At 46.3% G+C, this 12431-nt stretch overlaps 1 protein-coding gene across 1 annotated transcript; it reads left to right on the plus strand.

Moving 5' to 3' along the window:
* The first annotated feature begins 220 nt into the window (after positions 1 to 220).
* On the plus strand, positions 221 to 1258 carry LOC141051443 (olfactory receptor 6N1-like). The gene has a single exon (XM_073548372.1). It carries the CDS (start codon positions 221 to 223, stop codon positions 1256 to 1258), a length of 1038 nt encoding a protein of 345 aa, XP_073404473.1.
* Positions 1259 to 12431: the final 11173 nt, after the last annotated feature.

Here is a 12431-nt window from a genome sequence, read left to right on the forward strand (position 1 = left end):
ACAGTGACTGCACCGGGAGAATAGTGAGCGCAGCTCTGGGGTATAATACAGAATGTGACTCAGGATCAGTAATGTAATGTATGTACACAGTGACTGCATCAGCAGAATAGTGAGTGCATCCAAAATAATTTGGTCACAGTTTCATCTTTCTGGCTGTTCTCTTTGTTCATCATTTTGACTGTTCTCATTGTTCTGCTGACAGAGGACTTGGATAATAAGGATGGTGCCACAACTGCCCTTTCCCTCAATTGCTGTCAGACACTTTCTATTAATATTTTTCTATTTGATTATTCTGAACCAGGTGGATGAGGATAACCTTCAGTCAGCAGTTTTTCGAAATCTGACCAATAGTGAATTCATCATCTTTGGCTTCCCGAGTCTTCAGAAGTATCCCACTCTGCTTTTCTGTCTGTTTCTCTTTATATACCTGTTCACCATCATTGGAAATGGAAGCATCTTCCTCTTGGTCATACTTGACCGGCGGCTGCATACTCCAATGTATTTCTTCGTCAGTAACTTGTCTTTCCTTGATATGAGCTACACATCGGTAACCGTCCCGAAGATGTTGGCCAAGTTCGCCATGAACCTTGACACCATCTCTTTTCCGGCCTGCTTTGCTCAGATGTATATTTTCTTGTCTTTAGCAGCAACAGAATGTCTACTACTGACTGTAATGGCGTATGATCGATATGTCGCTATTTGTTTTCCATTACATTACCCAACCATTATGACGAGGAAGCGTTATCTACTCTTGATGGTTGTAGCTTGGTCTGGTGGTTTCTTCACTCCAATCACACTTGTAATCTTAGCCTCAAACCTACCATTTTGTGGTCCTAATGTCATCCATCACTATTACTGTGACCATCCACCATTGTTACAGTTGGCCTGTACCGACACTTCTTTCAATGTAGTAGTTGGCTCCTCTTTCGGAGCTTTCATTCTTCTAATAACCTTTACTCTAGTGGTCGTTTCTTACATTAAAATTATAGTAACCATTCTCAAAATTAATTCCAAGGACGGACGCAAGAAGACGTTTTCTACGTGTGCCTCACACTTTGCCGTGGTCAATATTTTTTTCTTGCCACTTATCTTCATGTATGTTCGGCCAAAGACTTCTTACTCTTCAGATGTGGACTCCTTGGTGGCCTTGCTGTACACAGTGTTAACCCCTATGATGAATCCGGTTATATACAGCTTCAGGAGCAAAGACATCAAAGAGGTTTTTCAAAAGAAAATACATTTTAAAACCAAAGTGTAGCACAAAATATATTGAATGTGAATTTACAGTATGTAATATTTGGGAATTTATAACTTTTCTCTATAAGTTTTGTAATTATTTTTTAATGCTATCGAAATATTAACCCCTTCTCACCTAAGCCCATTTTGCACCTTCCTGACCAAGCCAAATTTTTCAAGCCCAACCTGTGGCAATTTATGTGGTAACAACTTTGGAATGACTCCATATATCTTAGTTTCTCTAAGATTGCTTTTTTTGTGACGCATGGTACTTTATAAAAGTTGAAAATACAAAATTGATATGGCTTGCAATTAATTTATGAATATATCAACGCTTTGACAAAAATGTGAAAAAATTTGCAATTTTAGTGTAGATATCGCAGGAACGTGGGATGTCGTCACGGACAGGAGACAGATCAAGCGTTAACAGGGTTTTATTAACAACAGGGATATTCCACGCAGGGAGTGTAAGGAAGTAAAGGGAGGTTAGGACAGAGGACAGGATAAGTATGGAAGGGGAAGGGCAGGAACAAACGAGAGTTTAACAGAAGGAAGGAGATCAAACTTATCAGTCTGTAGTCTTCTTGATTGCAGCGTCTTGGTTCTCCAACGGTGGCACCAACAACAGCGGCACGTGATGACCCAGCGATGTCTATATATAACGGGGTTCCAGTCCACGGGAAGGGTGAAGGATCCTTGAAGATTGTGGGAGATTCTCACACTCCTGAACACCACTAGCTATGCTCAGATCAGTACGTGAGACCGCCGGAACAAGATTTTGCTCTGCGGTGTATGCAGGTATCTGGTTGGGGCTCTGGCCTAGTCACCTGCCACTTACTGCGCCACGCACACGTTACAGTCTCTGGATGAGGATGAGAGTTGCCTCCAGTCATGGAGGTAAGCGGGAAGCTGGCAGTCCGTCGCCCACCCCCAGTAGGACCGGTACACAAGGCATCTGTTAAGTAGGCCTGTGCCCAATGGATGCTCTGCTCTCCCAGCTTACACTGCACCCGACTATCCACTTAACTTTCCCACCTGCAACATCGGGGACAGTCCTGGTAGTTCCGGAACCGGTGTCGGAGAGATATGCCCGATCTTGTCCTTCCTCTTACATTCTCCCTGTAATCGATGTCGATGCTCTTGAATCCAAGTAGACACCCCCCGCGATGGGAAGTCTTCCTCGGGCTCTAGCTCCAATTCAGAATTCAGTAATGTCTTTACCTGGCCAAATAGGAGAGTATAATGCGTGTAACCGGTGGTGCTGTGTTTTCAATTGTAATACACCCATACCAGCTCGACCACGTACTCAGGCCATCGGGCCTTCCTATCCTCTTCCAAGGTCCTTAGCATCTGTATCAGAGTACCGTTAAACCGCTCACAGGCCCCGTTTCCCTGGGGGAGGTAGGGTGTTGTCCTAGACTTTCCGATCCAACCAATGCAACTCCTCCATCACCTTTCCAAGGAAACAGGCGCCTTGATCCGAGTGTACACCTGGATAAAATTCTTACAGATGGCGTATGCCACGGTTTCGACCGTCTGATGCTGCGTCGGAGTCATTGCCGCAAATTTCGTGAAATGGTCTGTCATCACTAAGCAGTGTTCATATCCCTGATGCGCTGGGCCAATGGTCAGATAGTCTATCATCAGCAACACAAGAGGAGCAGATGTCACTATGGCCTGTATGGGGGCCCTTTGTTCAGGTGGCTTGGCTAACTCGCAGCTCCGACATAGTTGACAGATTTCCTCCATGACAGTTTTCAACTGAGGATGGTAAAATAGTCGTTGCAGCCACTAAAAGATCTTTTCCGATCTGAAGTGAGCTCCTCTCTCATGGGCCTCTGTAGCCACTTGGGGCAGTAATGCTTCAGGGATCACTGTTTGCCATGTGACAACCAGCTCTTGCTACTAGTGATGGGCGAGCACTAAAATGCTCGGGTGCTCGTTGTTCGGGTTGAGCAAATTGGAATACTCGGGTACTCGGACAGAACAACGAGCCCAATGTAAGTCTATGGGAGACCCGAGCATTTTTACCGCGATCCCCCTCGGGGGTCCTTTTAAGGTCTAAAAACGTCTGAAAAGGATGGAAACACTGCTCAAATGACAGAGGAACATCATGGGGATTGCCCCTGGAAGCATTCCTGACTCCTAGCTCACAGCTTTAAACAATGTTGTCACAGTTTCATGCCATTTTACCGGTACACCAAAAAACATACCAAAACGAAACCAAAATTGATTTTGCTGGGAAATACAGTATGTTAAGGTTACAGCCTTTCCAGGTTAATGACTTGTAATGACTTGTATATAAGGCAAAATAAATAACCCCAGACCAAAATGTACCTCCCCCACTTGTTCAGCAAAGTTCAGACGCAGCGTTTTGGAAGCGTTTTTCAGCTTTAACATTGCTTTCAACCAAAACAAATCCATTCACTGGGAAATGTCATTGCAACATTTACTAACCCTACCTGGCCATTTGATGTGTGACACATAAGCAGACACATCTTGTTTCATTTATGAAGGAGGGACTCTTAAAGTCCCAGAGCCTATTTTTACAGGGGCATCAGGCAGCATTAATCTGCTTAAAGGGCCATTATTAAACAGTGGGTTGCCTAAACTGTTATAGCCTATGCAGTGAGTGGATGGGCTGCCAAGAATTACGACGCACCCCAATACCACTTTCACAAGATGTCCAGGATAGCTTCCATAAAAAATGTTGCATTGAATGCAAGGTCTGCCCTGCTACCAAGTCATATGCACCCCAATAAGCCTTTGAACCCACATAGTGGATGGGCCCAGGAAAATCCACTTCACATTATTCATTTCGTACTCCCATTCTGTTTTCTTATGCATGACTGCAAGGCATGCCCTGCTACCAAGTCATATGCACCCCAATAAGCCTTTAAACCCATACAGTGGATGGGCCCAGGAAAATCCACTTCATATTATTCATTTTTTAACTCCCATTCTGTTTTCTTATGGATTGACTGCAAGGCCTGCCCTGCTACCAAGTCATATGCACCCCAATAACCCCAATCCCCCTTGGAACAAACATGGAGTAGGGCCTCTTAACCAAAAATGTCCCATTAAAAAGGAGCGGGTCTCGTAGACTTGTAATGCCCATACACTAAGGCTACTTTCACACATCCGTTTTTTTAAATCCGGCATGATGCGGCGAAATTTGTGTAAACCGGATCCGGAATTGAATCCGGTTTTTTCACATAGAATATAATGATCGCCGCATCATGCCGAATGGACATGCGGCGCCTCCGGGTTTTGCCGGATACGGCAAACATGCGCCGTCCGGCGTCTGCAAAAAACGTTGGCTGCAACGTTTTTTTGCAGCGCCGGACCGGCTTTTTCAACTGCGCATGCCCGGGCACTATGAGTTTTAACCCCACAAGTGCCCGGCGCGCATCTCTCTCTCTCTCTCCCCCTCCCCTTCTCTCTCTCTCTCTCTCTCTCTCCATACGCTCCATACCTTTCTTTGGCTGGCTCTCTCGTCCCCCTCTGTCTCTCTGGCTGCTCTCTCGTCCCCCGCTGTCTCTCTGGCTGCTCTCTCGTCCCCCGCTGTCTCTTCGGCTGCTCTCTCGTCCCCCGCTCTCTCTTCGGCTGCTCTCTCGTCCCCCGCTGTCTCTTTGGCTGCTCTCTTGTCCCCCGCTGTCTCTCTGGCTGCTCTCTCGCCTCCCGATCTCTCTCCGGCTGACTCTCTCGACCCCCGGTGCTGCGGCTCCTTTAAATGTCCTCCAAGCCGCATCAGGGGCCGCATGTACATCCGGTGTCACCGCTGCAGACCGGATCCGGCGGCCCGGCTATTCGCCGCAGGCCGCCGGACCCCTGACACCGGATGTCTGAAAGAGGCCTTAGTGTGTTGGCTGGCAAACATGCTCCCCTGTGGGATACACCTCAACCTTTTCCATAACAAGGATTTAATGCCCAGCAAAAACACCCACCCTAGTTAGGATTTTGACAATGGCTGTAGCAGCATGGAACACGTTAACGCTGGTGATCTAGTGGCGGTGGATGATGAGACGTGGAGAAAGGCCTGATTAAAACCTATGCCCAATTTAAAGCAGCGTGTCTCCTAGATTTGGAATGCCCATACACTAAGTGCATGGGCTGACAAACATTTCCCCTTGTAGGAATAAAATTGTTAAAAATATTTATGGGCATCATAGACACCCTTGCCAAAAATTGGACTGCCTGTAGCAGCACAGAACACGTTAACCCTGGTCATCTAGTGGCAGAGAATGAGGAGACATTGATGAAAGCCTCAGTAAAAACTAGGCCCAATGTAAAGGAGCGGGTCACCTAGACATGTAATGCCCATACACGCAGTGCATGGGCTGACAAACATTTCCCCATGGGGGGTACATTTTTTGCAAATATACTATGGGCATCATAGACAGACACCCTTGCCAAAAATTGCACTCCCTGTAGCAGCACAGAACACATTACCCTGGTCATCTAGTGGCAGAGAATGAGGAGACATTGATGAAGGCCTCAGTAAAAACTAGCCCCAATGGAAAGGATCGGGTCTCCTAGACATGTAATGCCGCGGTGACCCGATCCGTGGTCCTGGGCGCCCAATATCAATGGCGGTGATGTTAATGGTGTTAAGGTTTAATTGAATGGTTCGTGACGCCACCCGTGGTGTTTGGCAAGGTAGATGGTAAGCCAACGCTGCATGCCGATCCGCTGAGACTGATGGTGTGGTGCAGCAAAGATGGTATAGCTCCCCACAGGTGGAGCTGTAGTCCCAGGGCAGTGTGGGTGCAATGGATGAGGAGAGGCGCAGAATGGTATAGATGCTGGTACCCAGATGTAGCGGTGCTGAAGGTGTTAGCGACGAATGAATGGAGGACACCAGGGCTTGTAGTTTCAAAGCTTTACTCACAGTTCGTGGTACCCACTGGTGCCCGCCTCCGTGCCGTGTCCTCCAGGGTAGAGACTCAATCAACCTCCCGGGCAAGTCAGGGTTCTCCTCTCCAACACTCCGCCAACATGTGCCTTTCCTGAACGACTCCTCTATTGCGCCTTTTAATGTGAAGAGCTCCAGTACCGTAGTTCTCTGGAATTCCACCTGTCAGATGTTCCTAGAACCTTACTTGTATGACAGACAGCTGTAGCCTCTATCGGGGACTCCTCTCAGAGTCCTGGCTCACAAATCGGTTGCTGTTGTGTCCCAAGTCTTGGATGGGAGTAGTGCATTTACAGCCAACTACTTCACCGGTGTCTGCTGCAGAACCATAAGTGTCCATACAACCTCGGGGACCGGGCCCCAGCCTTGCGCTGAGAACCTATAGGCAGGGTTCCTCTTCCAATCCACAACTCCTCTCTGTTCTCCTACTCCTTCGTTCCGCGCTGTTCCTTCTCCCTCTTATGGAAGCTTAGGCTGCAGGTCTACGTCTTTCTCCTTCTCTTCTCTTTCCCGTGCCAGCTGGCTCAGATCACTGAGGCAGCTGCAGCACTCTTTCTAAACTGAACTCAAACTGAACTCAAAACTAAACTTCAGAACTGAACTCCTCTCGCCTGACCTCCCGTCAGACTGACTTACTATCCTCAACTTTCCCTCTCTTTTATACTAACTCCACCCACCTCACAGCACATCTCGTGTTACGAAGCAGGGTTCCACGAAGGGTGCTCTGCTACCCCCAGCCTGAAGCTGCTAGGCGGACCTACTAAACTATCCTGTGTGTGGGATGCAGGTGTTGGAGTGTGGAAAGGAGTTCCCAACTTACCTAGTTGGTGGGACACTACACCTTAGGAGAAGGTGCAGTACCTCTGTGGTAACTGAGCCTCAGGGGCGCCACACATAAACGCAGTGCATGGGCTGACAAACATTTCCCCATTTTAAAAAATATACTATGGGCATCATAGACAGACACCCTTGCCAAAAAATTGCACTGCCTGTAGCAGCACAGAACATGTTAACCCTGGTCATCTAGTGGCAGAGAATGAGGAGACATTGATGAAGGCCTCAGTAAAAACTAGGCCCAATGTAAAGTAGTGGGTCTCCAAGACTTGTAACGCCCATACATGCAGTGCATGGGCTGAAAAATATTTGCCCATGGGGGGTACATTTTAAAAAAATATACTATGGGCATCATAGACAGACACCCTTGCCATAAATTGGACTGCCTGTAGCAGCACAGAACATGTTAACCCTGGTCATCTAGTGGTGGAGAATGAGGAGACATAATGAGAAATCATACTGAAATCAAACAAATAAATAAAAAATGTGAATCCACCTATGAAAGAAAATAACAAAAGGGAGGGGCGAACACAGGTTCATAGATATGAAGCCAGAATGTGTTCAACGAGATATGTTTGTCCCTAGCAACAGCTCAGAGACAGGGATATAAATAAAAATATAATATAATAGGATTTCACTATATTTATATTGGAAAGGTATACACTAGATCATAAGAGGGTGTTAAACAGATAGGAAAAATGGAAAATATAAGAATAAATTGGAAGAATATACGTACATCTCAGTTTTATGACAGTTCCCCCTTGGGAAGTATCAATTGATTTGGTTTCAAATTAGTAACGGGCATCATAAAAACACCCTTGCCAAAAATTGAGTGACTTTTGCTTCACGAAATACGTTCACCCTGGTGTTATACTGGTTGTGGATGATGAGGATGACAATTAGGAGGAGGATAACACCAAACAGACCAAATCAGGAAGTGGATACCCATGTGTGATTGTGAAGAGGTGCATGAGAATACACCTCCACAAAAAAGACAGTGTATTTGAGGTTATGTTTTGCTGTTTTCTTTCGGTGGTGTACAGAAGTCTTGCCCAATCCAGCCCTTGTTAATTTTTATGAGTCAGCCTGTCTGCATTGTCAGTTGACAGGCGGATGCGCTTATCTGTTATAATTCCACCAGTGGCACTAAAAACCCGCTCTGACAGAACACTAGCAGCAGGGCAGGCCAGGACCTCCAAGGCATACAGAGCCCATTCATGCCACGTATCCAGCTTGGATAGCCAATAATTAAAAGGCACAGAGGAATCCCAGAGGACGTTTGTACGATCTGCAAGGTACTCCCTCACCATCTTCCCAAACATTGCACGTCTTGTGCCAGCACCCCTTGCCTCTATGGCGTCACGATGGGAGGGTCTGAGAACTTTGCCATTGTTCCCCTGCCTGAGCTGGATTGTACTTCTGTCTCTCTCGCTTGGACTCCTTGGCTGTACAACAAACTCTGACGTCTGCTGCCAGCGTTCTCACATGGGAATTTTTTCTGTTATTCTGCTACAAGGGCCCTCTGGTACAGCAACATTTTTGCACACCTTTCTGAATCTGGAAGAAGAGATTGAAAGTTCTCCTTGTAGCGTGGGTCTAGAAGTGTCACTAACCAGTAATGAGTGTCACCGAAAATTTTTATAATGCGAGGGTCACGGGAAACGTAGCGAAACATAAAGTCAGCCATGCGTGCCAGACTGCTTACAGGCAAGACTTCCGTGTCCTCACCAACAGGATGACTGACCATGCTGTCCTCCTCCTCCTCCCTGTCCTCAGGCCATCCCTGCTGAACAGATGGTATGACAGTTGTGCTTGTAGTACCATCTATAGCGCATGAAAGTAGCTCCTGTTCTTCCTCCTCCTCATTATCTAACAATCCACGTTGCGATGACATGAGCCTGGGCTGACTGTAATCGCCCTGTATAGTTCCTTGCTCCATGTCTATGTTCTCTGCCTGTAATGCATCCTCTTTAATTGTGAGCAGAGAGGTTTTCAGAATGCTGAGAATCGGGATGGTGACGCTAATTATGGCATTATCGCCGCTCACCATCTTGGTGCAGTCCTCAAAGTTCTGGAGGATGGTACATATGTCTGACATCCATGTCCACTCCTGAGGTCTTATGTGTGGAGTCTGAACTGAATATCGAGGGCCTTGTCCAACATATGCAGTGTAGAGTGCCAACGCATGGGGACATCACACACCAGTCAGTGAGCCGGAAGCTGCAAACGCTGCACAGCGAGGCAAGGGCAGCTGAAGCTGTAGCTGACTTTCTAAAATGGGCAGACAGACGGTGTACTTTCACTAGCAGATCCGGCAGCTCCAGGTAGCTTTTGAGAAAATGTTGAACCATGAGGTTAAGAACATGGGCCAGGCAAGGTACGTGTGTGAGCTCACCTTGCCTCAGAGCCGCCACCAGGTTCCGGTCCCTGTCACACATGACCGTGCCTGGCTGTAGGTCCAGTGGTGTCATCCAAATATCTGACTGCTCCTTCAGCGCTGTCCACAACTCTTCTGCATTGTGCGGTTTGTCACTTATGGAGATTAGCTTCAGCACAGCCTGTTGCCGCTTGGCTGAGGCAGTGCTGCAGTGCTTTCAGCTTCTGACTGATATGTTCATCTCAGAGATGGAGGCTGAAGAAGAAGAGGAGAAGGAGGAGGAGGTGCAGGAGCTGTAGACTGTGGGGGCAACCCTGATTGATATAGTGCCCGCAATCCTCGGCGTGGGGAGGATGTGTTCCATTCCAAGGTCTGACTGGGTCCCGGCTTCCACTATGTTAACCCAGTGTGACGTCAGTGAGATGTACCGCCCCTGCCCACAAGCACTTGTCCACGTGTCCATAGTTAGGTGGACTTTGCCAGTAACAGCATTGTTGAGGGCACGGGTAATGTTGTGGGACACATACTGGTGTAATACTGGTACGGCACAACGGGAGAAATAGTGGAGACTGGAGACCGAGTACCTTGGGACGGCCGCCGCCATCAGGTTGTGGAAAGCTTCCGTCTCAACGAGCCTAAAAAGCAACATTTCGAGCGCAAGCAGACGAGAAATGTGCAAATTAAGTACGGTGGCCTGTGGGACATTGGCTACGTATTTACGCTTGCGTTCCAATGACTGGAGTATACACAACTGAAGGCTGGGCTGGGACAAGGACGTGGACGGGATTGATGATGGTGCTGGTTGACTGTGGGCAACAACAGGTGCAGGGCCGAGGCATCCTCACAGGCACAATGAACTGGGGATTGGCTTGTACGCAAAACAGTGGAAGAAGCAGTGTTGTCACCTGCAGACAGTGTTCCTGGAGCCAGGGGTTCGGCCCACAAAGTCAGATGCTTTGCTGCCATGTGCCTAATCCTGCTGGTGGTGGTCAGGCTGGTAGTTTTGCTACAAATGGCCTGTTTTGGGCTATCGGCAGATTCTTTAAAAAATAACCAGACTCGGGAAGATCTAACAGTTGGAATGGCAACTTCAGTCCTGTTAGTGTTACGGGGAACGGGTGCACACCTTCGGTCTGCGGCCACCACACTGCTTCTTCCTGCCTGTTGGGGTGATTTGCCTCCTTCCCCATGTGTGCTGCTGTCCTAGCTCTGCATGTCCTCCTGCCAGATTGGGTCAGTCACTTATATGATGGACTACTTGCTAGAGATGGGGTGCACCTTACGAAGACTGGTAAGCATGTATTTGGAAGTCGCCTTGCTACACTTGTAAGGAGAGCTTTAAACTAGAACAACATGGGAAGGGAAGCAAAAGACCAGAAAAAGCCATACACCTGACAAATGCTATTGAGAACTCTGCTATTAGAAGTGGAAAAGAAGAACAAAGACGAAAGAATCTAATTAATAAAAATATTGGAGAAAGAGAAACCAATCACAAACTAAAATGTTTCTATACTAATGCACAAAGCATGGGCAACAAACAAGGAGAATTGGAACTACTAACACAGGAAAAGAAATATGATGTCATTGGAATCACTGAAACTTGGTGGGACAATACACATGATTGGAATACAAGACTAGAAGGATACAACTTATTTGCAAGAAACAGACTTGATAAACGAGGAGGGGGTGTCGCATTGTATGTTAGAAACGCGTATATCTGCACAGAGATTGAAGCTTCAGAGACTGGGAGTTCTGTGGAAACTGTTTGGGTAAGAATACAAGGACAGAACAATGGAAAGGACACCATTGTAGGCATTTACTACAGGCCGCCTGTGCAAGCTGAAGCTATGGATGAACTCTTTATGCATCAAATGGCCAAGTTCTCCAAAAAATATGACATAGTTGTCATGGGAGATTTCAACTATCCAGACATTTGTTGGGAATCTCTCTCAGGCAAAACTATCAGGTCAAGGAAATTCTTATCCTCTCTTGCTGACAACTTTATCTTCCAAAAGGTAAGGGAGAAAACAAGGGGAACTGCTACCTTGGATCTAATCCTTATAAACAGGGAGGAAATGGTTGAGGAGGTAAAAGTGGCTGGGACCCTAGGAGGTAGCGACCATGCTATTTTAGAATTTTGGATAACTAGAGGCGGAAGACCTGTGAAGACTCAGACGTCAAGGTTAGATTTCAGAAAGGCAGATTTTAAGGGATTCAGAAAGAGAATTGGAGGGATCCAATGGCTGGATATCCTTAAAGACAAAAATGTCCAGGAAGGATGGGAAATCTTGAAAAATGAAATTCTCAAAGCACAGTTGTTAACAATTCCGAAAAGAGGGAAGAATAGGAAGCAGTTAAGGAACCCAGGATGGATGAACACAGAACTTAAGCACATGCTAAAAAGGAAGAAAAAAATGTTTATAAAATGGAAAGAGGGAGGCATATCTAAAGAAGAATATAATGCTGTCTGCAGAACCTGCAGGGCACAAATCAGATTAGCTAAAGCTGAAAATGAATTGAGGCTTGCAAGAGATGTCAAAAGCAATAATAAAGGATTTTGGGGATATGTCAAAAGTAAAAGAAAAGTCAAAGATGCTATAGGATTTTTACAGGATGAAAATGATGAAATGGTAAGACAGGATGTTGAGAAGGCTGAACTTTTAAATTCCTATTTTGCATCTGTTTTCTCTCAGAAAGGAAATGTAACATCAACTGTTATTCACTGTCCTATTAAGGGAATAGAAGAATCCAGGATATCTATAAACAGAAAGATAGTGAGGAAACACTTAGCTAGCCTAAATGAATTCAAGTCTCCAGGTCCAGATGAATTACACCCCAGAGTACTGAAGGAGATAGCAGAAGAAATTTTTGAACCCCTCTCTATAATCTTTGAAAATTCTTGGAGAACAGGAGAAGTGCCAGAAGACTGGAGAAGAGCAAATGTTGTTCCTATCTTCAAAAAGGGGAAGAAGGTGGACCCAGGTAACTATAGGCCGGTGAGTCTGACTTCTATACCAGGAAAGATCTTTGAACAAATTATTAAACAACATGTATGTCAATACCTGGATA

Source organism: Dendrobates tinctorius, unplaced genomic scaffold (assembly GCF_039654945.1).
Source record: "Dendrobates tinctorius isolate UK_male_01 unplaced genomic scaffold, ASM3965494v1 ptg000157l, whole genome shotgun sequence".
Classification (NCBI taxonomy): domain Eukaryota; kingdom Metazoa; phylum Chordata; class Amphibia; order Anura; family Dendrobatidae; genus Dendrobates; species Dendrobates tinctorius.

Bases quoted from the DNA above. Each gene is read 5' to 3' on its own strand.
- LOC141051443 (XM_073548372.1), top strand. From the start codon at position 221: ATGGTGCCACAACTGCCCTTTCCCTCAATTGCTGTCAGACACTTTCTA.